The sequence below is a fragment of the Scyliorhinus torazame genome, chromosome 11, assembly GCF_047496885.1.
Source record: "Scyliorhinus torazame isolate Kashiwa2021f chromosome 11, sScyTor2.1, whole genome shotgun sequence".
Classification (NCBI taxonomy): domain Eukaryota; kingdom Metazoa; phylum Chordata; class Chondrichthyes; order Carcharhiniformes; family Scyliorhinidae; genus Scyliorhinus; species Scyliorhinus torazame.
The window spans coordinates 132,901,037-132,928,074 of NC_092717.1; the positions used below are offsets into that span (position 1 = coordinate 132,901,037).

Below are 27,038 nucleotides of genomic sequence, written 5' to 3' on the forward strand. Positions count from 1 at the left end.
GGAATAGGGATGTTTCACCTCAATTGTATAATTTGTTGGTGAGTCCACACCTGGAGTATTGTGTGCAGTTTTGGTGTCCTTATCTGAGGAAAAATGTTCTTGTCATGGAGGGAGTGCAGTGAAGGTTTACCAGGCTGATTCCTCGGATGGTGGGACTATCATATGATGAGAGACTAAATTTGTTATTATATTCATTGGAATTTAGAAGAGTGAGGGGTGATTTGATTGAAACTTACAAAATTCTAACAGGATTAGAAAGGGTAGATTCAAAAAGAATGCTCCTGATGGTGGGGGAGACCAGAACTAGGGGTTTGAGCATAAGGACTAAACATTTTTAGGATTGAGGTGATGAGAAATGTCTTCACCCAGAGACTGGTGTATCTGTGGAATTCACTACCACAATAAGTAGTTGAGGCCAAAACATTGTGTGATTTCAAGAAGGAATTCGATATTGGGGCTAAAGGGATCAAAGGATATGGGGGGGGGGGGGGGGGAGCTGGTGGAGGTGGGATCAGGGCATTGAATTTGAAGATCAGCCATGATCAGAATGAATGGTGGAGCAGATTCGAAGGGCCAAATGGCCTCCTTCTGTTCCTATTTTCTAATTAAAAGGAAAGGTAAAGTTGCCATAGTCCAAGATGACCATGGGCTGCTCTCCACTTTTGATGTGGAGATGCCGATGTTGGACTGGGGTGGACACAGTGAGAAATCTTACAACACCAGGTTAAAGTCTAACAGGTTTGTTTTGAATCGCTAGCTTTTGGAGCGCAGCTCCTTCCTCAGGTGAATGAAGAGGTGGGTTCCATAACCACATGTATGGACAAAGTCAATGATGTAAGATGATACTTTGAATGCGAGTCTTTGCAGGTGATTAAGTCTTTACAGGTCTAGGCGGAGCAACTGGAGAGAGGGATAATCACAGGTTAAAGAGGTTGAATTGCCTCAAGCCAGGACAGTTGGTAAGATTTTGCAAGCCCTGGCCAGATGGTGGGGGGTGAATGTAATGCCATACGAATCCAAGGTCCCGGTTGAGGCTGTGCTCATGTGTGCGGAACGTGGCTATCAGTTTCTGCTTGGTTATTCTGCGTTGTCGCTGTCTTGAAGGCCACCTTGGAGAACGCAGCAAATGACCCAGCCTTCAGGAGAACAGCGACTACGACACCACACAATCCTGCCATGGCAACCTCTGCAAGACGTGCCAGATCATTGACATAGGTACCGCCATTACATGTGAGAACACCACCCACCAGGTACGCGGTACATACTCTTGCAACTCGGTCAACGTTGTATACCTCATATGCTGCAGGAAAGGATGTCCCGCTGCATGGTACATTGGCGAGACCATGCAGACATTGCGACAACAGATGAACGGACATCGCGCGACAATCATCAGGCAGGAATGTTCCCTTCCAGTCAGGTAACACTTCAGCAGTAAAAGGCCTTCAGAATCTGATCTTCAGGTACGCGTTCTCCAAGGCGGCCTTCAGGATGAGCGACAACGCAGAATCACCGAGCATAAACTGATAGTCAAGTTCCGCACACATGAATACGGTCTCAACCGGGACCTTGGATTTATGTCGCATTACATTCATCCCCCACCATCTGGCCTGGGCTTGCAAAATCGTACTAACTGTCCTGGCTTGAGACAATTCACGCCTCTTTAACCTGTGATTATCCCTCTCTCCAGTCGCTCTGTCTGGACCTGTAAAGACTTAATTACCTGCAGAGACTCGCATTCAAAATATCGTCTTGGATCATTGACTTTGTCTATATGTGTTTCTAGAACACATCTCTTCATTCACCTGAGGAAGGAGCAGCGCTCCGAAAGCTAGTGATTCAAAACAAACCTGTTGGACTTTAACCTGGTGTTGGAAGACTTCTTACTCCACTTTTTAGGGGGAGAGCTGACTGGTGGTGGTTTAACCTGAGGAGCACCACACCTCAGGCGGTGGGGTGGGGCAAATTTGAGAAGGCTGGGCCTTCTATGTATGTTCCTATGTAAATGCAACACAAGCTGCAGGACAGCATATTTCAAAGCACACTCGCCAGGAATAGAAAATTCATTTTTCTGTTTTTTTTAAATCATGTTTGCTGCGTGTTCTTGCTTGTCTATTTATTTAATCGACATGGACTTGTTACTGGGTGGCAGCAGGCAGCCAGAATTGTGTCTTTCTTTTCAGGCCCTTAATAATTTAAACCAGCAACTTTTGACAAATGCTGGCATTCAAAGGTGACAGGACAGGGACAGGGAAGGTGATAAATAACATTGCTTTGTTGGGGGGTGGTGGAGGCGGACGGGGGATTTCCTCGCCCTGAAGATATAAGGCTGCAGTGAATGTGGTTGAAGAAGGATCCCACTGGATGCTCTGAGATTAGGCACTGTTTACACATTTCTCTCTCCTGTGTTTTAACTGACTGAAAGCTCTGCCCGCTCGACTTGACAATTCTGACGTCAGCGGCTTTGAGGGAATCCCAAAATTGTGAACATAATCCTTGCACAACATGGCACCGCGCCGCTGATGATCAGATTTGCAAGTAACTCGACAGGCATTTACTGCTCTTGGGGAAATCACTTTCTGGAGACTTCAGCTCGATCCTAATTGATGGACCTCAGTTTCAGTCCTCCGGGAGGAGAGGGGACGAGTGCCAGCGGCAACTTGGGAAGCAAGATTAGCAGGAGATGAAATTGTCATTACTTGCCACCTACCCAAATTCGATAGTATCATATTGAAGTAACACTTTGCTGACTGTATAAAACGCCCGGCGTGTGGATGGATGAATGCAGAACATTGTGCTTCTTACCTCGAGCCACTGGATCTACTTAGTGCGACACGGAATTGTTTGGAAACACGGGAGCACCTTTCTTCAAAACGGTCGCCTCTCTCTTCCCCGGAAGGAATCTGAAAGGGGCCGAAGGCAGAATCGTTTGAAGTTCAGGTGAGCCTGCGGGCAGTGGGGAAATGCTGCCAGCATAAAACTACTGTAAGATATTTTGACGAAAGTTTCACCGGCTGAGTTTTAAATGTCATTCCTAAGATATTGTGAGTTGAACGTATTATTTCGGAGCAGGTTGGCGAAGTGGTGCAACAAGTTCTGTCCAGAGGGACGCCAGCCACACTTGCTTTAGTGGACCATTGGAAACAGACAAAGTTGCAGAGTCTCAATGCTTTTTGTCCATTTGTTCCTAACCCCTGCGGTTTGCTAAAAGGGTCGATCCAGTGATGTGTGCAAAGTAGATCTAAACTAAAGCCTGGATTGCAATGTGCTGCTTTGGACACCTTTCTTAATCCATGTCTATAAATGTGACCTAACGAGATATTTATCTGGAACGAAACAAGCGACGAGGGGGGGAGGGGGAGGGTAGAGCAGCAGCTCGCATGATGCCGAGCAGGATATAAACTCAGGGATGTGGAGATTGAGTTATCCTTGTGACACCACCTCATCCCGTGATGAGAAGATTTTAAATTTGATCCAGGGAGCCTTAAGTAAAAGTAAACCCCGTGCATATTGCGCCAGCTCTCTGCTTTGCTCCCCGGTCTGATGTAACCCCCCCACCCCCACACCCCTCCCGGGCAGGATTGAAACACTTTTTTTTTCGGTCAGCAAGCTGTGTGGCAGGATTAGGAGAGAATTTGTGGTTCCAAAAGCTTCTGAAAGGAATGTTCATCTCCTGTCGGTCTCTCTTTTACCTAGAGATGGGCCGGAGGAAATGGCATACTGTTCTGGGCATCGTGCTCCTGCTGCTCTCTGTGGGACACTGTGGAAACAAAGCAGGATCCAGGCAGAAAAGGCGACCATCGCCCCGAGACGTCACTCTCAAAGGTGTGGGAGACAGCAGTCACGGGGGCAGGCACATAGCCAAACCATACAGCACTTCAAGTGCCTTGGACCGAGACTACAAACACTTCACAAAGGAAAAAGCCACGTTTCTCCCAAGGTCGGACAGACCAATAGGTAAGAAGTGACCAGGGTAGGTGCCTGAGTGTGTGTGTGTGTGTGTGTGTCTTGTTACACGCGGCGTCCTCCACTTCCCAACACTAATCCTGTGACAACAGACTATAATCCCGGGTTAACCTCTGTGAGTTAGTGGACAAGTGTGGATCATTCTACCCACAATAACAGGGGCAAGCATACAAGCGCACGCACTTTGGTCATGAGGAATGGCGTTAAGGGCACGATAGGATGATCCTGTATTGTGTTCGTGCGATGTCTGAATGGAACAATTGTAGTTTAAATATAAAATCCTCTTGTAGTAAAGTAAGGATGTGGGATAGCCCCATGCTTAAAGCGTTACTGTTCCTAGCCGCCAGTTCGTGTCTGATCTCAAATCAGGTGATGTTTTTGTCTGGAATTCACATGAGAATGTTTGGATTTATTTATATACTCCGCAAGAAGTCGGAACAATTTATAAATAACCCGATCTAGCAAGAAAAAGATCATTTACAAAAACTTTTTATTTTTATTTTGCTGTTTTTGATTTCTATTTTTGCCCACATCATTCTGGCTTTTATTCCAAGTTGTCAAAAATTAAAGCAAATAAAATGCAAGCGGCCCCTGTTCAGCTTGTGAGGCAGTCGGGATCTATTGCAGAGTCATGTGCTCCATATGCCGACAGGACAAATTATTTCACCTGTCCGCACCTCGGCTTTCTGGGCTTTTAAAATTCATTTCTACGGGGATGTGGGCTTTGCTGGTTAGGCCAGCATTTGTTGGCCATTTTTAATTGCCTTTAAGAAGGTGATGGTAAGCTGCCTTCTTGTACCAGATAAGGTGAAGGAACTGCGATATATTTCCAAGTCTGGATGGTGAGTGGCTTGGAGGGGCTACCTCCAGCTGGTGGTTCTGCCATCCATCTACTGCCGTTGTTTTTCTCGATGGTCGTGGCCGTGGGTTTGGAAGGCACTACCGAAGGAGCATTGGTGAGTTCCTGCAGTGCATCTTGTGGATGGTATGCAAGGCAGCTACTGTTCAATGGGGTAGAAGGAATGAATGTTTGTGGAAGGGGGAGCAATCAAGTGGGTTGCTTTGCTCTGGATGGTTGCAAGCCTCTTGAATTTTGTTAGAGCTGCACTCATGCAAGCAAGTGGGAATTATTCCATCACACCTCTGACTTGTGCCTTGTAGGTGGTGGGCAGGCTTTGGGGAGTCAGGGGGTAAGTTACTTGCTGCACAATTCCTAGCCTTTTTACCTGCTCTTGCAGCAACAGTATTTATATGGCTAGTCCTGTACAGTTTCTGGTCAATGATAACCCCCAGGATGCTGATAGGGATTCAGTAATGGCAGTGCCATTGAATCTCAAAGAGCGATGGTTTAATTCTCTCTTGTTGGAGATGGTCATTGCCTGGCACTTTTGTGGTGCAAATGTTATTTGGTTGTGATCATGACAGGAGGCGATTTGAGATGTAGATAATGAAACCGTTAAACATAATTAGAAATCTATCAGTTGAACTGTTGTGAAGATTTTGGTGTTTTCAGTTTAACACTCCAGCCAACACATATTTAGTATAGTATGGAAAAGAAACTTGCTGAATAACATGAATAAAATTGTACAATAATGAATTTACATTTGGAAGTGGAGTAGCATGAACAGTGGTTCAATGTGCATGCTATGTTGAATGGGAACTTGGATTAATTTGTTGTTCAAATTCAGATTCATTGAAACTTCACAAATACCCAATTCTTGATTATTCTTTGTGTCAAATGCCTCAAAGGGACTCAGGATACATCTTACAGAGGCATTTCAAGTGTGTTTAGCTGAATTCCTGGGGTAGCTCAGAACTCCTCTAAAAAATATTCCCTTGCTTTGAGGATGGGTCTGTATAAAACAGATCCACTGCGGGCACTTTACCTAAAAATGGCAACCTGGGGAAAGAAAATATGTGGAATAATGGCAGAGCCAGGTACTGCCCCACGTTGTGGCCCCTGACCCAGAGATCCCTGGGATTCTTCTTGTGCTCCGCGGACCATCCAAGGTTTTCCAACCAAGTTTACCTACTAGGGAGTAGAATTGTCTCCTTCCAGGCAGAGCTGGGACCTCTTTTTAAAATAAATTTAGAGTACCTAATTATTTTTGTTTTCCAATTAAGGGGCAATTTAGCGTGGCCAATAAACCTACCTTGCACATCTTTGGGTTGGAGGGGTGAGGCCCATGCAGACACGGGGAGAATGTGCAAACTCCACAATGACAGTGACCCGGACCCGGGATTGAACTCGGGTCTTTGGCGCTGTGAGGCAGCAGTGCTAACCACTGCCCCACCATGCTGCCCCCTACAACAGGGATCTTAATTAATGCTGGGCAATGTTGTTCGAGCTCTCTGATTAATGATGCAATGTAACAGCAGGCTTCATCACAATCAAAAATAAAGCTTTGATATTGTATGAAATCGTTTCATCTGCTATTTTCACAGACACCCATGCCTATTAAGGTAATTGGTTAATGCCATCAAGTGGTAATAATGTTGAAAGTGGAATTGCATGTACAGAATAAATGTGGCCTCAGAGTGTTTTAACCTGACCTCCTTGCACCTGAAAAAAAACTACCTGAGTGTATACTGGGGTGGGATGGAAAGTAGGATCTATTATATGATACAGTCCCCTTTTCCTTCACAGTGGAAAGTCCTGACAGGAATGATAGTCGTCACTCTCTGTGATCTGCCTCCTTTTGTTCTGGAGTCAGAGAGGAGGCAGATGGGGATGGCGTCATCTGTTGTAAATCCAGTCAATTCCTCCCCACTTGCACCAATTTATTTGGATATGAGAACCACCTTTGTGTTCACATAGTTTTTGAACTCAGTGTAACCAAGCCCGTGACTATGCTGCCATGGAGGTTCCACATGTTTAAATATGAGCTTTTTAAGAACTAAGATTACTTTCTTCAGCCAACCTTTCAAGTATACTCTGTATTCAAAGTGATGACCAAAAGGATAAACAGCTTGAAAGTTGTGATTCAAATCATTAATGTGCAACAATGGTGCCCTCTACTGATACATATTTCAGAAAAGCAAGTCAGCTCCGCCCTCGGTATGACCTGTACGAACAAAACTATCACAATCAAGCAAAAATGGTGTAAATTTGTGAAATCCTTTTTGGAGGTCATAGCCTATGTTTATCGTTTCAGCAGGAAATAATCTCTGATCCATCATTTTCTGAAGTTAGTCAATAAAGGCAACTGCAGTTGATATCAATGAGTTACTTTGAAAGAGTGGCACCATTTACTAGATGGTACATTCTGCATAATTCTGATTATATCAAAATCCAAATTTTTAGAGATTTTCAATTTGCTTTGGTGCTGGTCTGCTAAAGGCTAAAGGTCTGTGCATCCACTCCATATGTTATGATAGTATTTTGAATCATGAGCGAAGCTTGTGGATGAACACAACTGACTCTGAATTAGTTCTTGAGTTGTCACTTCACGCAAGCTGGAATTGTAGTAATGACAGGTCAAGAAAGTGTTGCACGGTGGCATTTATGGTGTTTCCTATAAGAATGTGACAGGATGCTACAAATATTCCACTGCTAAGAAGGAACTACTAATTTTTGAGTCACTTTGCAACTTCTTGAGGAGCCTCAGATTACTTAATTATCCTATTTATCTCTTGCATTTTGTGCACTAGTTGCACCCCTACCTCCGCCTCCTTTAATGGAATAGAATGCAGTACAATGCCAAGAAAATATATGATTTATATCCCAAAATGTCAAGGCTAAATATCATGATTTTCTGTTCCCTGACATGTATTTTCGCTTTGACACCAAGATCAATTGAATATTTCTGATCTTGAAAAAAATGAAACATCATATCAATTTGCCAACTTCTTATAAATCCATTTGTGGCCTTGTGGACAGGAATGGCTACAGAAAACACTTGTTATTCTTAGTCTTGATACATTCTGCAGCTCATCAGAAACTCTTACTTTTCAGCTGTCAGATGAATAATGCGCCTCAGTGAATGCTCCTCCATTGGGTTAGATGGCATGTCCAAAATAAAAAGCATTAATCAACCATGCAGTGAGATTAACAGCACCTATTCTGTTGTTCATATATTCATAATTGCAAGAAAAAATACAAATTTTGAAAGTGTTGACTTTAAAGGTCGAACTCATTGCTGAGAATATTGGTAAAACACAGAAAATGCTATAAGTACACAAGAGATCCAACACCATTCAAAACAAAGACAGTTTAACATTTTTGGTTCAAACTTTCTGTCGGAACTGCTGGGCTTCCTAAGTAGCTTTTGTTTTGTATTTTCAATATTCAAAGCTTCTTCTTTGTAACTCAACCTCCAAGGGTCTTTAATTTGAGTGGTGACTCTTCTGTAAAATAAATAGGAAGATATATGGGTGGCATGGTTGCACAGTGGTTAGCACTGTTGCTCCACAACACCAGGGACCCGGGTTCGATTCCCAGCTTGGGTCACTGTCTGTGCAGAGTCTGCACGTTCTCCCCATGTCCGCATGGGTTTCTTCTGGGTTCTCCAATTTCCTTCCACAAAATCCCGAAAGACATGCTTGTTAAGTAAATTGGACAGTCTGAATTCTTCCTCAGTGTGACCGAACAGGAGCCGGACTAGTGTGGCGATGAGGGGATTTTCACAATAACATCATTGCAGTGTTAATGTAAGCCTGCTTGTGACAATAATAAAGATTATTTTATATATTGCATTCCTGGGACAGCAGCCAGTCTTTGTATGAAAAATAATTGATCTCTTTTTTCAAATTTATACATTTGGAATTTAAGATAATTAAAATGTACTCCACGCATTTTGCCATCCACCTAGGCCAATACAAAATATATCGATTTTGCCAATCAGATAAAAAGGACAAGGATTTGCAAAATTCTAAACTCTAAAACTATCGAAAAGAATATCTAAAAAAAATCATCTTTTTTCCCCACAGAAGCTGTCCATAGAGACCCCAAGGCGAAAGAAAAGTTCATAAAGCATTTTGCAGGTAGGAACCACTCGGACTGTGTTAAATTAATCATGATTCATTAAAATAATAATACATTTTCCTGTGGCTGAAGCATTTTTATAAACCTCCTACTAATTATCAAACAGGACCAATTTCATTCTCGTCAGAATGTAGTAAGCAATTTCAACGTCTCTACTACAACACAAGGGATTGTTCTACACCAGCTTGTGAGTACTAAACACATTTATTTACCCACAGTTTATTCCTTATTAAATGATTTTGTTCTTTATTTATATGTTTTCTAATGTACCATTATAAACTTGAATCAAATTGCTAAATGTGATTTGGTGAAAACTTACGTTTGGCTTAATGTGAACAAATAGTTTTCCATTTCTTTTGGGGACATTAATTCTCAGAGTGACTAATTGACAAAAGAATATTATTTACAGATGTCACTGAGTGTATGCTCCAAAATGGGTAAAAGATGTTCTAAGGTTACTTTATGAGGATAATATTGACTGCTGTTTTCAACTTTCATTCAAGACTATTGGGAAATGTTAACCCCTATCGGTGCCACAATTCTCAACATGTTTCCCAACATTTTAACAAACCTGAAATTGTGAATATCACCTCCCCCGATGGGTCAGGGACCTAATATAAATTGCAAAGTCATGTCCGAATGATATCATCAAGTTTGTGTACCATTTTAACGATCAACTTTGCCAAGTGTTGTAAGGTCTCAAACCCACCAGACCAAACCTAGAATTGAGTGCCGAATTTTATGTTCCCCTGCCATCAGGTTTGTAGGCAGGTGGATGGCCAGAACATTCTTTGGATGGCCTTCCCACTGGTCTGTTGCCTGGCCTGCCTACCTCTCCACAATTTTTAAAGGGATAGGTGAGTCTAAGTCAGCACACCAGCCTTCACCCTGACTGAGGTCTTTAAGTGGCCAATTAATGTTGACCTAATGGCCATTACCTGCACTGATTCAATTTTCTGGCTGGTGGGAAGAGTTCAGGGGCTGAGGGAAAACCTAAAAGCTGACCCTCCTCACACCTTGGCAGAAGGCTGGGAGATGGGCACATCCACCAACTACTTCCTTTCAACAGCAGGCATTAGGTTCCGAGCAGCTCCATGATGGCACGGTGGCACAGTGGTTAGCACTGCTGTTTCACAGCGCCAGACATCTGGGTTCAATTCCTGTCTTGGTGGCTGTGTAGAGGTTGCACTTTCTCCCCGTGTCTGCGTGCGTTTCCTCCGGGTGCTCCAGTTTCCTTCCATAGTCCAAAGATGTGCAGTGTAGGTGGATTTACCATGAACAATTGCTCCTGAGTGTCCAAAGATGTGTAGGTTATAAAGGGTTACAGGGATAGGGTGGGGGAGTAGACTTGGTAGACTGGTCTTTCAGAGGATTGGTGCAGTCTCGATGGGCTGAATGACCTCCTTCTGCATTATAGGGTTCTATGATTCCATACTTGAACCTTTAAAACTGTCAATCCCCTTATTTCTGGGAACCACTACCAGTGTGTCTCTCCTAGATATCATGAGCCAGTTTCTGGTAGAGCAATGTTAATAGCAGAAAATGAAAATAAGTAGATGAAGCGGATCTCAAAGGTGGCAGCAGAGAGATGATCTTTTCTGAAGCAGGTAGTAGGGGAAGGACCCTGTCACATGAGAGCTTGGAGTTGCAAAAGGCTTTATACAAGAAGAGATCTAAACAGGTGGAAGTGTCAGAGAAATTTTGGACCATGATGTATTATGAACACACATGTTATTCTGTTTATGCATTGAGTGTGTCCCACGATGCCTGAGCAAAAATGTGACAGTCATCTTCTCTTGCGATGTCTACAAAGTGACTTTTTCTGACATTGGTTGATTAGTTTGGTAATTGAAACGTGGCACTCAGCACCATTGCCACCTCTTTACACATGTCTATGCTAATTACATGCCCAAATGGTTATTTCTCTGCTGAGACCTTGTCCAGGAGGATCAATAGCTCAGTAAACTCACCTCTTTCTACCATCTTCCTTGTGATTCACCGATGTGTGAATTTGTAGCTGAAAAAGAAAAGCAAGACATGCCTTTATATAAAATGTTGGACACCTCAGGTGATCCCACAGTGACTCTACATGCACTTTTGAACTGTTGGCATCATGACCGAGGGCACAGAAAAGTGCTCATTGCTTTATCTTCTGTTTCATATAAATTCTAATTTGTGGCAGACATATGATGGACTGAATGAATGACCTGTGCTCGATGATTCGAATAGTTATTAATTTGTAAGCTGCATCTTCAGTAAATTAGAATGGATTGACCCAGCTATGGGCGTATTCAAAAGATATCCAAAACATATATCATATAAAGAAGACATGAACAAACTTTGTGCAGCATCCTAATCTAACAGTTAATATGTTATATTTTGGATGACAGTTACTGACATTCTTGGCTAATAAAGTTTGAGGCAGCACAGTAATGTAAATTGGATACAGGTGAGCAATTTTATATTATATTTCTGATGTATAGGATAGACACGTGTTAGGATTATTACGCCAGTGGGAAAAAAATACTTCAGTAATACATTCAAGGAATCCATTCAATTCACTGCATATCTGCTATATTTTCTAACTTTCTGAAGAATTATTGAAAATAATTTCTCTGAGCAAATCTGCCTTGATTTGAAGGCAAGCTCTGTCTAACGGCACACAAACCATATGGGGGTGGAATTCAGCATTGACAGGTTGCAAAATCGGTGTTCGTAGACTGATCATCTATGATACACCATCCTTTACTTTTTCAATGCCTTCAATGCACCAATGTATTTTAGTACCCATGCCAAAGTTTAAAATAGTAATGAATACATGGGGATAATTTCATACTCTTCCATTCTCAGCAGGAACCCAACTTCCATGGAATACAAACAAGAGAGTTGTGCAATATCGTAGTACTCATCTCTTCAACTGATATTCTTTGTGTTCATGGTTACCATTAAGAGTGCAGAAGTATCAGAGTGTCATCCAGAAAAGCAGACTGGTCTTATAGAGAGGAAATTAAAAAAAACATATCCTGCACAACTCAGAGGCTGATTACAATGATAGGAGGGGCAGATGTCTTGAGCAAATCCCACAGGTGCACTGCCATAAATATTCTTGGCATATGCTACAAATGAATGCCAAATATGCAAGAAAAGTGGTACATTATTTGTCTTCCTACCCTGTGTAAATGAGGTGCTCTCCCACTAACCTTGCAAATTCTGATTGGGTCGGTAATGGAAGGCACTGGCTGATGTGATTCTGACATAACAGTTGGGATCGCAGCAATGAAAGCTGCTGATATAATTGGAAATTTGAAGATCAACAGGAGGAAAATGACTATGAAAATTGAGAGGCTGCTGTCCAAAAACCCAACTGGTTTGCCAATGTTTATGCAGGTGCTGCGACTCCACGTATTTAAAAAAAAAAATTTAGAGTACCCAATTCATTTTTTCAATTAAGGAACAATTTAGCGTGGCCAATCCACCTACCCTGCACATCTTTTGGGTTGTGGGGGTGAACCCCACGCAGGCACGGGGAGAATGTGCAAACTCCACACGGACAGTGACCCAGAGCCGGGATCGAACCTGGGATCTCGGCGCCGTGAGCCAGCAATGCTAAACACTGCGCCACTGTGCTGCCCTTCATTCCACATATTTAATGTCCTATAAAATTGTCAAGCACACCCCAGCAAGACAATTATTGCGAAGCATAGTATCATTGTAGGAGTATCATCACCAGGGCAGCCTGATGTCTTCTGAATTGATAAGGATAGGCAAAAAGGAAAACAAGGTGGCATAGAGCTGTTAATAAAGTGTGAAATCAGAACATTGGTAAGAAAGGATCTTGGATCAGAAGATCAATTGCAGTATCGGTTTGGATGGAGCTAAGAAACAGCAAGATCAGCAAATTTTGGCAGATGTTGTTTATAGGCTACCAAACAATAGTGATATCAATGGGCATGGTACAAATCAGGAAATTAGAAGTCCATGCAACAAGGTTAATACAGTAATCATTGGGGGGGGGGGGGGGGCCTTCGATCTACAAATAGAACTGGGTAAACCTAATTATCACTAATGTGGAGGGCAAATTCCTGAAATGTAAACAAAATGTTTTTTTAGAACAGTATTTTGAGGAACCAACTGGAGAATGGGCTATTATTGTGCAATGATAAAGGGATAATTAATAACATCATTGTAAAGGGGCCTCTGGGGAAGAATGACCATAATATGCTGGAATGTTATGTTAAGTTTGTAAGTGATGCAGTTCAATGTAAACCTAAGGTCTTAAGTATAAACAAGGAAACTACAAAGGTATGAGGGGAAAATGGCAGTGGCAGATTAGGAAATTACATTAAAAGATATAATAGTAGACAGACAGTGGCTAGCATTTAAACAATTAATACATGTTTACAATAAACATTCCTTTGAGATTCAAAAACCCAGCAGGAAAGTTGATCCTTTCATGACTAACAGGAGAAGTTAAAGATTATATTAAATCATAGAATCATAGAACAGAATCATAGAATCCCTAAAGTGCAGAAGGAGGCCATTTGGCCCATTGCGTCTGCACCGACCCTCTGAAAGAGCACATTATCTGGGCCCAATCCCCCACCTTATTCCCATAACCCTTCCTAGCATGGCCAATTTGCCTAACCTGCAGGACATTCGGGGGGGGACGGGGGACGGGGGACGGGGGGGGACGGGGGGGCGGGGGGGAAGAGGGTGAACAGCCAGCTGTCATGGTGCACATAGGCACCAACGATATAGGTAAAAAACAGGACGAGGTCCTACAAGTTGAATTCAGGGAGTTAGGAGTTAAACTAAAAAGTAGGACCTCAAAGGTAGTCATCTCAGGATTGCTACCAGAGCCACGAGCTAGTCAGGGTAGGAATGTCAGGATAGATAGGATGAATTTGTGGCTCGAGAGATGGTGCAAGAGGGAGGGATTCAAATTTCTGGGGCATTGGAACCGGTTCTGGGGGAGGTGGGACCAGTACAAACCGGACGGTCTGCACCTGGGCAGGACTGGAACCGATGTACTAGGGGGGTGTTTGCTAGAGCTGGACTTTGGACTGTGGGAGGAAACCGGAGCACCCATAGGAAACCCACGCAGACACGGGGAGAACGTGCAAACTCCACAGAGGCAGTCACCCAAGGTTGGAATCGAACCCGGTCCCTGGAACTGTGAAGCAGCAGTGCTAATCGCTGTGCCATCATTCAAAAAAAGAAGCTGCTGAAGGAGCCCAAAAAAGTAGCAAGCCTGAGAGAATAGCGAGAATGAGGAACTGAAAGAAATTAGAATTAGTAAAATAGTACTGAGACCATTAATAGGACTAAAATTTGACATCCTCTGAACCTGATGATCTACATCCCAGTGTGTGAAAGAGGTGGTTGTAGATAAAATGGATGCATTGGTTGTCATTTTCCAACATTCTATCATTTTTGGAATGGTTCTTGCCGATTGGAAGGCAGCAAATGTAAACCACGATTTAAGAATGGGAGTAGAAAGAAAATGGGGAACTACAGACCTATTGGCCTGACATCAGAAGTAAGGAAAATGCGAGAATCCATTAAAAGGATATGATAACTGGACACTTAGAAAATAACTGAAGGATTGAGTGAGTTCTCCCAGTGAGCCAGAGAAGGCACAGCAAGAGTGAGACAGCAAAGAGTGAGTTTGGGAATTTGAATCTAGGTGGGAATTCGAAGCTGGGTGGGGAGGAGGTGCTTTTTATCCCTGGTAAGTAGTTTTTCTTTTCATTGTCTAATTTATTTTATTTTTTTTCGTTTTTTGGAATTGTAGTTATATACGTTTACCTAAGGTTTAAGAATGGCAGGAGATCCCAAACCCATGCCATGCTCCTCATGTGTGATGTGGGAGCTCAAGGACACGTCCACTGTCCCTGGCTCCTTCACGTACAAGAAGTGTGTACAGTTGCAGCTCCTGTTAGACCGCTTGACGGCTCTGGAGCTGCAGATGGACTCACTTTGGAGCATCCGCGATGCTGAGGACGTCGTGGATAGCACGTTTAGCGAGTTGGTCACACCGCAGGTGAATGTTACTGAGGGAGATAGAAAATGGGTGACCAAAAGACAGAGCAAGAGTAGGAAGGCAGTGCAGGTGTCCCCACCGGTCATCTCCCTGCAAAACAGATATACCGCTTTGGATACTGTTGAGGGAGATGGCTCACCAGGGGAAGGCAGCAGCAGCCAGGTTCATGGTACCATGGCTGGCTCTGCTGCGCAGCTGGGCAGGAAAAAGAATGGCAGGGCTATAGTGATAGGGGACTCAATCGTAAGGGGAATAGACAGGCGGTTCTGCGGACGCAATCGAGACTCCAGGATGGTATATTGCCTCCCTGGCGCAAGGGTCAAGGATGTCTCGGAGCGGCTGCAGGACATTGTGGGGGGGGGGGGGGGGGGGGTTGGGGGTGGAGGGTGAACAGTCAGCTGTCATGGTGCACATAGGCACCAACTATATAGGTAAAAAATGAGACGAGGTCCGACAAGCTGAATTCAGGGAGTTAGGAGTTAAACTAAAAAGTAGGACCTCAAAGGTAGTAATCTCAGGATTGCTACCAGTGCCACGAGCTAGTCAAAGTAGGAATGTCAGGATAGATAGGATGAATGCGTGGCTCGAGAGATGGTGCAAGATGGAGGGATTCAAATTCCTGGAGCATTGGAACCGGTTCTGGGGGAGGTGGGACCAGTACAAACCGGATGGTCTGCACATGGGCAGGACTGGAACCGATGTCCTAGGGGGGGTGTTTGCTAGAGCTGTTGGGGAGGGTTTAAACTAATGTGGCAGGGGGATTGGAACCGATGCAGGAAGTTGGAAGGTAGTAAAACAGGGACAGAAACAAAAGGCAGTAAGGGGGAAAGTGTAAGGCAGAGAAGCCATAGTCAAAAATCAAAAAGGACGACAGTACAAGGTATAGTGACTGAGGGGAGCTCAGTGAATAGGACCAGTAATACTAAAAGGAATAAAACGGGAAGTAAAACCATTAATGGTAAGCGACGCGGCAAGTTGTTACACGAAGATATGGGTTCAACGACAAGGAAAATTAGGAGATAAGTTAAGAGGAAATATAACTTAGGAGAGGTTACTGATGGAGGTGTTAAGATTCAAAACAGCGGTTAAAAAACCCAATATAAGTGTACTTTACCTGAATGCTCATAGTATTCGGAATAAGGTAAATGAGTTGATGGTGCAAATCGTCGTGAATGACTATGATTTAGTGGCCATTACTGAAACATGGTTAAAGGATGGTCACGTCTGAGAGTTAAATATCCAAGGATATCAAACTATTTGGAAGGACAGAGTGGATGGTAAGGGAGGTGGTGTAGCTCTGTTATTATCGGATGACATCCGGGCAATAGTAAGGGATGACATCGGTGCTATGGAGGATAAGGTTGAATCCATTTGGGTGGAAATCAGGAAAAGTAATGTGAAAAAGTCACTGATAGGAGTAGTCTATAGGCCACCAAATAGTAACATTATGGTGGGGCAGGCAATAAACAAAGAAATAACGGATGCATGTAGAAATGGTACAGCAGTTATCATGGGGGATTTTAATCTACATGTCGATTGGTTTAACCAGGTTGGTCAAGGCAGCCTTGAGGAGGAGTTTATAGAATGTATCCGCGATAGTTTCCTAGAACAGTATGTAATGGAACCTACAAGGGAACAAGCGGTCCTAGATCTGGTCCTGTGTAATGAGACAGGATTGATTCATGATCTCATAGTTAGGGACCCTCTCGGAAGGAGCGATCACAATATGGTGGAATTTAAAATACAGATGGAGGGTGAGAAGGTAAAATCAAACACTAGTGTTTTGTGCTCAAACAAAGGCGATTACAATGGGATGAGAGAAGAACTAGCTAAGGTAGACTGGGAGCAAAGACTTTATGGTGAAACAGTTGAGGAACAGTGGAGAACCTTCCAAGCGATTTTTCACAGTGCTCAGCAAAGGTTTATACCAACAAAAAGAAAGGATGGTAGAAAGAGGGAAACTCGACCGTGGATATCTAAGGAAATAAGGGAGAGTATCAAACTGAAGGAAAAAGCATACAAAGTGGCAAAGATTAGTGGGAGACGAGAGGACTGGGAAATCTTTAGGGGGCAACAGAAAGCTACTAAAAAACCTATGAAGAAGAGTGAGATAGATTACAAGAGTAAACTTGCTCAGAATATAAAAACAGATAGGAAAAGTTTCTGTACATATATAAAACAACAAAGAGTGGCTAAGGTAAATATTGGTCCTTTAGAGTAGGAGAAGGGAGATTTAATAATGGCTGATGAGGAAATGGCTTAGGAACTGAACAGGTTTTTTGGGTCGGTCCTCACAGTGGAAGACACAAATAACATGCCAGTGACTGATAGAAATGAGGCTATGACAGGTGAGGACCTTGAGAGGATTGTTATTACTAAGGAGGTAGTGATGGGCAAGCTAATGGGGCTAAAGGTAGACAAGTCTCATGGCCCTGATGCAATGCATCCCAGAGTGCGAAAAGAGATGGCTAGGGAAATTGCAAATGCACTAGTGATAATTTACCAAAATTCACTAGAATCTGGGGTGGGCCCGGCGGATTGGAAATTAGCAAACGTGACCCCACTGTTTAAAAAAGGAGGTAGGCAGAAAGGGGGTAATCATAGGCCTGTGAGCTTAACTTCGGTAGTAGGGAAGATGCTGGAATCTATCATCAAGGAAGAAATAGCGAGGCATCTGGATGGAAATTGTCCCATTGGGCAGACACAGCATGGGTTCATAAAGTGCAGGTCGTGTCTAACTAATTTAGTGGAATTTTTTGAGGACATTACCAGTGCGGTAGATAACGGGGAGCCAATGGATGTGGTATATCTGGATTTCCAGTAAGCCTTTGACAAGTTGCCACACAAAAGATTGCTGCAAAGGGTAAAGATGTATGGCATTAAGGGTAAAGTAGTAGCATAGATAGAGGATTGGCTAATTAATAGAAAGCAAAGAGTGGGGATTAATGGGTGTTTCTCTGGTTGGCAATCAGTAGCAGGTGGTGTCCCTCGGGGATCAGTGTTGTGCCCACAACTGTTCACAATTTACATAGATAATTTGGAGTTGGGGACCAAGGGCAATGTGTCCAAGTTTGCAGACGACACTAAGATGAGTGGTAAAGCAAATAGTGCAGAGGATACTGGAAATCTGCAGAGGGATTTGGATAGGCTAAGTGAATGGGCTAGGGTCTGGCAGATGGAATACAATGTTGACAAATGTGAGGTTATCCATTTTGGTAGGAATAACAGGAAAAGGGATTATAATTTAAATGATAAAATATTAAAACATGCTGCTGTGCAGAGAGACCTGGGTGTGCTCGTGCATGAGTCGCAGAAAGTTGGTTTACAGGTGCAACAGGTGATTAAGAAGGTGAATGGAATTTTGTCCTTCATTGCGAGAGGGATGGAGTTTAAGACTAGGGAGGTTATGCTGCAATTGTATAATGTGTTAGTGAGGCCACACCTGGAGTATTGTGTTCAGTTTTGGTCTCCTTACTTGAGAAAGGATGTACTGGCACTGGAGGGTGTGCAGAGGAGATTCACTAGGTTAATCCCAGAGCTGAAGGCGTTGGATTACGAGGAGAGGTTGAGTAGACTGGGACTGTACTCGTTGGAATTTAGAAGGATGAGGGGGGATCTTATAGAAACATCTCAAATTATGAAGGGAATAGATAGGATAGATGTGGGCAGGTTGTTTCCACTGGCGGGTGAAAGCAGAACTAGGAGGCATAGCCTCAAAATAAGAGGAAGTAGATTTAGGACTGAGTTTAGGAGCAACTTCTTTACCCAAAGGGTTGTGAATCTATGGAATTCCTTGCCCAGTGAAGCAGTAGAATCTCCTTCATTAAATGTTTTTAAGATAAAGATAGATAGTTTTTTGAACAATAAAGGGATTAAGGGTTATGGTGTTCGGGCCGGAAAGTGGAGCTGAGTCCACAAAAGATCAGCCATGATCTCATTGAATGGCGGAGCAGGCTCGAGGAGCCAGATGGCCTACTCCTGCTCCTAGTTCTTATGTTCTTATGTTCTTGTTGAGCAGAGTCAACATGGGATTTATGGAAGAGAATCATGTTTGACAATCCTGTTTTTAAAGATGTCACTAGCAGAATAGAGAAGAGGAACCAATGGACATGGTGTTACTTGGAATTTCAGAAGACTTTCAACAAGGTCCTACACAGGACATGAGTAAGAAAAATGAGAGCATATGGAATTGGTGATAATATACTGCAATGGATTGAGATTTATTTATTGGAGAGCAGACAGAGGATAGGAATAAATTAGTCATTCTCGGGTTGGGTGGCTGTTACTAGTGTGGTACCACAAGGATTAGTGCTTGGGACCTAGCTATTCACACACCATATAAATCATTTTGATCAGGGGAACAAATGTAATACTTCCAAGTTTTTTGATGGCACAAAACCAAGTGGGAATGTGAGCAGTGAGGAGGCGCAAAGAGGCTTCAAGGGGATTTAGTCAGGCTAAATGGGCAAGAACATTGGAGATGGAATATAACGTGGAAACAATGTGAAGTTACCCACTTTTGTAGAAAAGTGTTGATGTCCAAAGGGTTCTGGGTGTCCTTGTTCATAAGTCACTGAATGCTTACATGCAGGTACAGCAAGTGATTCGGAAGGCAAACGGCCTTTAATGAAAGAGGACTTGAGTACAGGAGTAAATAAGTCTTGCTGCAAAAAGGGATGAGGTCCTGAAAGCAGAATTTAGGGAGCTAGGAAGTAGATTAAAAAACAGTACCCAGAAGGTAATAATCTCTCCATTACCTCTGGTGCCATATGGTCCTGAATATAGAAATATAGGGTTAGTCCAGAGGAATGTGTGGCTGAAGAGATGGTGCAGGAGGGAAGGCTTTAGATTTCTGGGACATTGGGACCGTTTTGTGGGACAATGGAACATATACAAGGCAGATGGTTTGCACCTGAACCGAAATGGGACCTGTGCCCTTGCAGGGAGGTTGCTGGTGCTGCTGGGGAGGATTTAAACTAACTTGACAGGGCTGTGACCCTGAGAAAAGATTCAGCAGGGGGAGATGCACTGTCACAATTAAAAGAGACAGCAAGTGAGTCAAGAAGGTATAGAAGTTATAGGCCAGTTGAGTCACAACGAAGTTTGGCAAGATTGGATGGTATTTAGTTTAATGCAAGGAGTCTGATGAACAAGACAGATGAGGTGAGGGCTCAAATAATTAAAACATGGGGGCATGATATTAGTGCTGTCACTGAGACAAGGTTGAGAGAGGGGCAGGATAGGCGGCTTAATAATCCAGGATAGAACTTAAAAATCAAAAAGGAGCAATCACATTGCTGAGAGTGTTCTACAGGCCCCCTAATGGTCTGAGAGAAATAGAAGAACAGATATGTTGGCAAATTTCAGAAAGGTGTAAAAGTAATAGGATAGCGATAGTGGGAGATTTCAACTTTCCCAACATTGACTGGGGTAGTCAGAATGTGAAAGGTTTAGAGGGAGAGGAATTCTTAAAATGCGTCTAGGAGAACTTTTTAAAACCAGTACCTAGAATGTCCTATAAGAGAAGGGGTGGTCCTGGATTTAATCTTAGATAACAAAGTTGGACAAGTGGTTGAAGTATCAGTGGGGGAGGATTTTGCAGACAGCGACCATAACTCCATTTGGTTAATAATTGTTACAGAAAGGGACAAGGATGGACATGAAATCAAAGTTCTAAACTGGCAGAAAGCCCATTTTAATAAGATCAGATATGATTTGGCCAGAGTGGACTGGGAGAAGAACTTGTAGGTAAACCTGTGACAGAACTAAGGGACGCATTCAAGAAGAAAATAGGAAGAGTGCAGGGCCAACATGTTCCAATCAAGAAAAGGGTGGGACCCACAAGTCCAGTGAATCCTGGATATTGAGGCATATGGTAATGCATAAAGAGGAAAAAGGAGGTTAATGGTCGTAAAAAGGAAATTAGGAGAGCAAAAAGGCGACATGAAAGGATACTGGAAGGTAAAATAAAGGAAAACCCAAAGTTGTTTTACAAGTATATCAAGGATAAAAAGATGTATAGGGAAAGAGTATGGGCCATTAAGGACCATGGTGGTAATTTCTGATTCTGATTCTTAAGTCATCCAGACTCGAAACATTAGCTTCCTTCTCTCGCCACAGATGCTGGCAGACCTGCTGAGATTGTCCAGTATTTTATGTGTTTGTATTAGACAGACTGGGGCTGTTTTCCTTGGAGCAGAGGGGACTGAGGGGTACGTATTTGAGATGTATAAAATTATGAGGGGCATGAGTAGAGTAGACAGGAAGAAACCTGCCCCCTTAATGGAGAGATCAATGACCAGGGGGAATAGATTTAAGGTAAGGGACAGGGGATTTAGAAGGGATGTGAGGAAAAGCTTTTTCACCCAGTAGGTGATGGGAGTCTGGAATTCATTACCTGAAATGATGGTGGCAGGGGCCCTCACAACACTTAAGAAATATTTTGATGTTCACTTGCGATGCCAAGTCATACAAGGCTATGGACAAAGTGCTGTAAAATGCAATTAGAATAGTTATCTTTTTTTTTGACAGGCTCAAATGCAATGGAATCATGGACCTTTTCTGTGCTGTAGACATCTATGACTCTATGAATTGTATAGAACCTTGGATACATGACACCATGAGTATTATGTACAGTTACCAGTGAGGAAGGATATATTTGCCATAGAGGGAGTGCAATGAAGGTTCACCAGACTATTCCTGGGATGTCGAGATTGTCCTAATAGGTGAGAGTGATTGAGGAGACGAGGCCTGTGTTGTCTAGGATTTAGAAGAATGTGAGGTAATCTCTTTGAAGCACACCAAATTCTTACAAGGCTCAATCGGGGAGATGCAAGATGGGTGTTTCGCCTCCCTGTGAGATCTAGAACCAAGGGATGCAGTTTCAGAATACGATGTAGACTATTTGCGGCTGAGATGAGGAGGAATTTCTACACTCGAAGGGTGGTTCATCTTTGGAATTCTCTATCCCTGAGGGCTGTGGTGAATGTGTGACTGAGCACATTCAAGACGGAGACCTATAGATTTCTAGATATTGAACATAGTAAGGGATTTGGGGTAGTGTGGGAAAATGTTATTGAGTTAGAAGATCAGCCATGATCCAGTTGAATGGCGGAGCAGGCTTGAGAGGCTGAAAGGCCTACCCTTATTTCCCTATGTTTCTTCCTGCTGCTGTAACATATTATCAGCACTGAGAGCCTTTGCCATGCGACCACCCAGCGGGCAGTGAATTGAGAAAGCACATTGAGAATAATTTGCTACCTTGAGCTACTTTTTGTTCACATTGGGAATGCCTGGCACCGCGCTGGCTAAATCCTGGTGATATTCCAATGGATCCCAGTAGGGAGTCCATTTTTATGTATCTTCTATAGTCCATTGAGAGACAGCTAACAGCAATGGCTACCCCAATGGGTGCTGTCCACAATTGGCCCCTGGCCCCAGTGATGGCTTGTTAATTGAATTTCAATGATAAACTTCAGTACATGGGGCGCGATGCTATGGCCATGCTGCACCCGAAAAGCAGCTTGCTGCGGCACAGCATGGCTGATAGAAGCCGGGAGACCCTGCTCCTGGGATCTACCCTGTGGTGTTCTTTGTGTTGCTTATTTAGGATGGTTGGCGTAGTGTTCCACAAAGACCACAGTATAGCTTTTATTTAAACAAAGCTATGATTTTATTTACACCACTAAACTTAGTCCTTTTGGAATAAAGAATTGATCAATGACATCTAAGTACACTCATCTTCTGCTATAAACTGGTATAAACTATAATCTAACCTTCTCACACTAACTGCTCTTATGACCTTCACTAGCTGTCTCCTGCTTACACTCGTCCCCAAAGGTCTGGCATCACTGTTTTATCTAGTAGTATCTGCAGTTCCCTCTAGTGGCTACTTGGGGTAGTGTGGGGAAACTACATTAATCCTTGTAATGCTGATAGTTATGATACTACCACATACCCGGCTCACAATGTCTCGCGAGGTCTAAGGCAATCACGCGAGATATTGCAATGTAAATCCCACCTGTTGTGGGCGGGATCACTTTTTAGCAAATCTGCATATTGAAATAGATAGCTCGTCTCATTTTAATGGGCAGATTCCCGAGGTACCCCATGCATGGGATATATCTCCTTCACTTCGGAGACCTTGGCGAATGCTGTTCTGTACTGGTCTCCACAAATGGGAACTAGGTGAAACGGCCCTCGTGGGGTCTCTGAGGGGATCGGAGAGCCCCCAGTGTATGCCCTTTGGGTAGGGTGGTATCTTAGCATTGCTGGTGCCACCTGAGCTCCCTGGCACTGCCAGCCTGGCACTACCAGCCTGGGTGTACCCTGCCAAGGTGACCAGTAAGCACTGTCAGAAGGCAGGGGCACTGCCTGGGTACAAAGTTGGCACTTTGTTACATGGTGGTTGGGCCGAGTGTCCTGCATGGATAGTGTATTGGACCTGGGGGGGGGGGGGGGGGGTGTCGGGGGTCACTTTGCGAGCTCCAGAGATTGAGACATCATTTAAAAATGGCCGTTTAAAAATGGTTAACTGAGCGCTGGGTAAGCTGTTCCCTTCCATTGAGAGAGCAGCAGATCTGCATTAGGTCAGGCCCAATTTTGGGCATTTTGTTGATGGTGAATCAGCCTAACAGTCCAGCCTATCCTGATTATCTATTTATAATGATATAATGGCACCCATCACTTCTAAGGGATTGTGTAAACATGTTGTGGGTTCATTTATTTAAACTAACGCATGAGATACAAAGCTTTGAAGACATCAGAGCTGTACTCTGTTCTCCGAACAGGCAAAAATGAAAAGGAGACTAAATCACAGGACACACTTCCGTTCTGATGATAACATGCTTCTACTTCTTAAAGGCATGTTACAACATCTCCCTTTCTTTTAAAAAATACTTTTCCCTCTTCCAGAGAAGTATATCTATTGACAATACATTTTCTTGTTTAATTACCATTATCTAAGTGTTTGTAAAAGATGTATTTATGATATTTTAAGCATAGAATTTATGCTAATATGCTCAGATGTTGCCATGCTAACTTTATCTGGAAGTTTCTTTAATGGTCCTCAATTATCTGTCGTTCTTGGATGTTGTTCCTGGTTGCATTTGGGACCTTGTCAGGCTGCACGGTGTTTGAGGAGCTGGGATGGATCTGATTTGTCCTCGATTACGCCTCACCGCTGTGCCTTTGTGTGCAATGACCTCATAGCACCTTGGTTCTGAGTAAATCTTTGTCACCTCGGCTGGTTGGCATATACCTTCTGTGTGATCCTAGAAGTGAACTTTTTGTCTCAACTATAAACTTGGCAATTCTGCACCTGCATTTTTAGAACGCACACTAATCATCTTCTCTTGTTTTAAAAGTTGATTTCTATTTTCTGGGAGAGTAGAATGGGTAAATTGGTGCACACTAGTCTACCATGCAATGAGCCCTTCTGGTGGTGGAGTACTTGCACTTAAAGGTGCCACTTTCAGATGTAACATAGATCTTGCTTAATTTGTCTACATTTGAGAATTAGGGATTTTGTCATGTGAATCATTTGTTCTGCTTGGCTGTTTGATCTAGGGTATGGAAGAGAAGAAGTAGTGTGATCCACTTCTCACACATCTAAAATGGTTTCCGAATAAATTGCATACTGTTATCTGTAATGATTTCTCCGGGCACACCCAATGTACCGAAAATAGCACTTGTTTGTGCAACAGTGCGCTTGATGTATTGTGCAGTTGTTGAATAATGGGGTACTTGGTAAAGCAGTTCGCAGTAACAATGAAGTCAGTACCATGGATACGATTTTGGACCAAGGATGTGTCAGAACCTCATTTTAAAAAAATTTAGAGTACCCAATTATTTTTTTTCCAATTAAGGGGCAATTTAGCATGGCCAATTCACCTAACCTGTACATTTTTGGGTTGTGGGGGTGAACCCCACGCAGACATGGGGAGAATGTGCAAACTCCACACCAACAGTGACCCAGGGCCGGGATTCGAACCCGAGTCCCCAGCGCTGCAGTCCCAGTGCTAACCACGTAGGAATCTCATTTGAAATCTGTTGTTAATTGTGCTAACATGACATTCCTCAAATATCCTCATGACAACATCAATATTATTGTTCACACCCAGCCAATAGACTGCTTCTCTTGTGAGTCTGCGTGTCCAATCCATGCCCATACATGAGTGATGAAGTTGTTGAAGAATATCAGGTCACAAAGATTCCGCTATGATGACCTGCCTGCCTTTAAAAATGACTCTCAGCAGTTGCCTAGCTCATCTCCTCTGTAAGGCCAACTTGTCTCACGTGTCTGTGAACATGTTGAATTGAGTCACTAATGATATTTCACAGTTTCTGTAGCAAGGAATCCATTGCCATTTCTTCTTGTAGCTGCTGACATTTGCACAGCACAAGATGTACCAGCTACTCATCCGACTTGCATTCTCCTGCAAGTGTAATATTGCCGTTCTCTTGAAACTACCAATTTTGTGAAAACATTCTGGATATTTCAAAGCTAGGTCATGAACTGAGGCAGTTAGGAAGTTATTCCTGAAGTTTATCTGCCGTTTAGGGTCTGATTCCATGCATTATCACTAGTGCAAGGTCACGATATGTCGGTTTACCTACAATCGCTGGGACTTTAGCTTCCATGATATAGAACATATATGACACCCAGGAAGACTGATTGTACTTGGACTTCAGGACTTTAGATCTTGGACCTGTAATAAGTGAACTGTTCTAAACTGAAAGTTGTGCAGTAGTAGGTTTCTTTGTGGCACTCCATGTCTGTGGATACATGTCATTTAGATTCCACAGATAGAGCATGTGGTAGCACTATTGCTTCACAGCTCCAGGGTCCCAGGTTTGATTCCCGGCTTGGGTCACTGTCTGTGTGGAGTCTGCCGTTCTCTCCGTGTCTGCGTGGGTGTCCTCCGGGTGCTCCGGTTTCCTCCCACAAGTCCCGAAAGACGTACTGTTAGGTAATTTCGATGTTCTGAATTCTCCCTCTGTGTACCCGAACAGGCGCAGGAATGTGGCGATTAGGGGCTTTCCACAGTAACTTCATTGCAGTGTTCATATAAGCCTACTTATGACAATAAAGGTTATTATTATGTTTACACTTTCCCCTATCTCAATCTTGGCCAATACTGAGTCGTTACAAATTTTCTTCAGACAGATCATTGGGTCGCACTTTGGACACTGTGACACTGGGCATCAACTAACGGCTGCGTCCCGCCCGAACGAATGCGCAACGCGGTTGTTAGATGCCGGGAGATGCCTCCCCATGTTTTTTGAAGGCCGGTAAGCCTTGCAAAATCTAACCAGGTGTCGTGAGGTATCACAATTGTTTGAGTGGGTTTAAGAGCCCACTTAACCATGCTGATGCTGGATCTAACAGGCTCCCGGCATCTACTGGCCTCAGCAAGGAGACCACAGCCGGGCGCAGTTTAATACTGACCCACACAAATATGGCTATTGTAGGTACCTGGGTGGCCAGGGACAGGGCAGTACGGCACCTTGGCGTTCCTCTGGCACTTGGGCATCTTGGCACTGCCATCCTGGCACTGCCAAGGTGCCTGCATGTCACTTTCAGGCTGGCAGGAGCACTGCTAAGCTGACAGGAACACTGCCATGGGTGCCAGGGTGGCAGTGTCAGGATGCCCAGGTGCCAGGGTGGTATTGCCAAAGGTCAGGGCCTGAATGGGGTCATGCCCATGAAAGGAGGGATGAGGGAGATATGAAAGGTGAAGGGGTGAAGGATGGGTACGAAGGGGCCTCTGGAAGCCCGGGGATCCTGGAAGGGGGAGACCTGAAAGGGGTATAGGAAGGCCTGAAAAGTGACCTCATAGTGGGGTATCCTCACTTAGGTGGCGGAAGGGGGGGAAAATGCCCATGTGTGTGTGTGTGTGTGTGTGGGAGGGGGGTGGGGGTGGGTGACATTGCCCATGAGTGGGGGATGTCAGGGACCCCCAAGCTCACTTAGAGATCGTTGAATGTTGTGTCAATATGGCATGAAAAAGAATGAAAGCTGTGTGTATCAAAACTTGATCTTGTTTT

At 43.6% G+C, this 27,038-nt stretch overlaps 1 protein-coding gene across 2 annotated transcripts in view; it reads left to right on the forward strand.

Moving 5' to 3' along the window:
- The first annotated feature begins 2,488 nt into the window (after positions 1 to 2,488).
- alkal1 (ALK and LTK ligand 1) overlaps positions 2,489 to 27,038 on the forward strand; it is a 77,949-nt gene continuing 53,399 nt past the window's right edge. The window contains exons 1-4 of one of the 2 annotated variants that reach the window (XM_072467781.1): positions 2,489 to 2,937; positions 3,694 to 3,954; positions 8,893 to 8,946; positions 9,054 to 9,134. In XM_072467781.1, coding sequence (XP_072323882.1) covers positions 3,696 to 3,954; positions 8,893 to 8,946; positions 9,054 to 9,134 — 394 coding nt within the window. In that variant the 5' untranslated portion in view covers positions 2,489 to 2,937; positions 3,694 to 3,695. The remainder of the gene's footprint in view (positions 2,938 to 3,693; positions 3,955 to 8,892; positions 8,947 to 9,053; positions 9,135 to 27,038) is intronic. The other variant, XM_072467780.1, reaches the window with a different exon arrangement.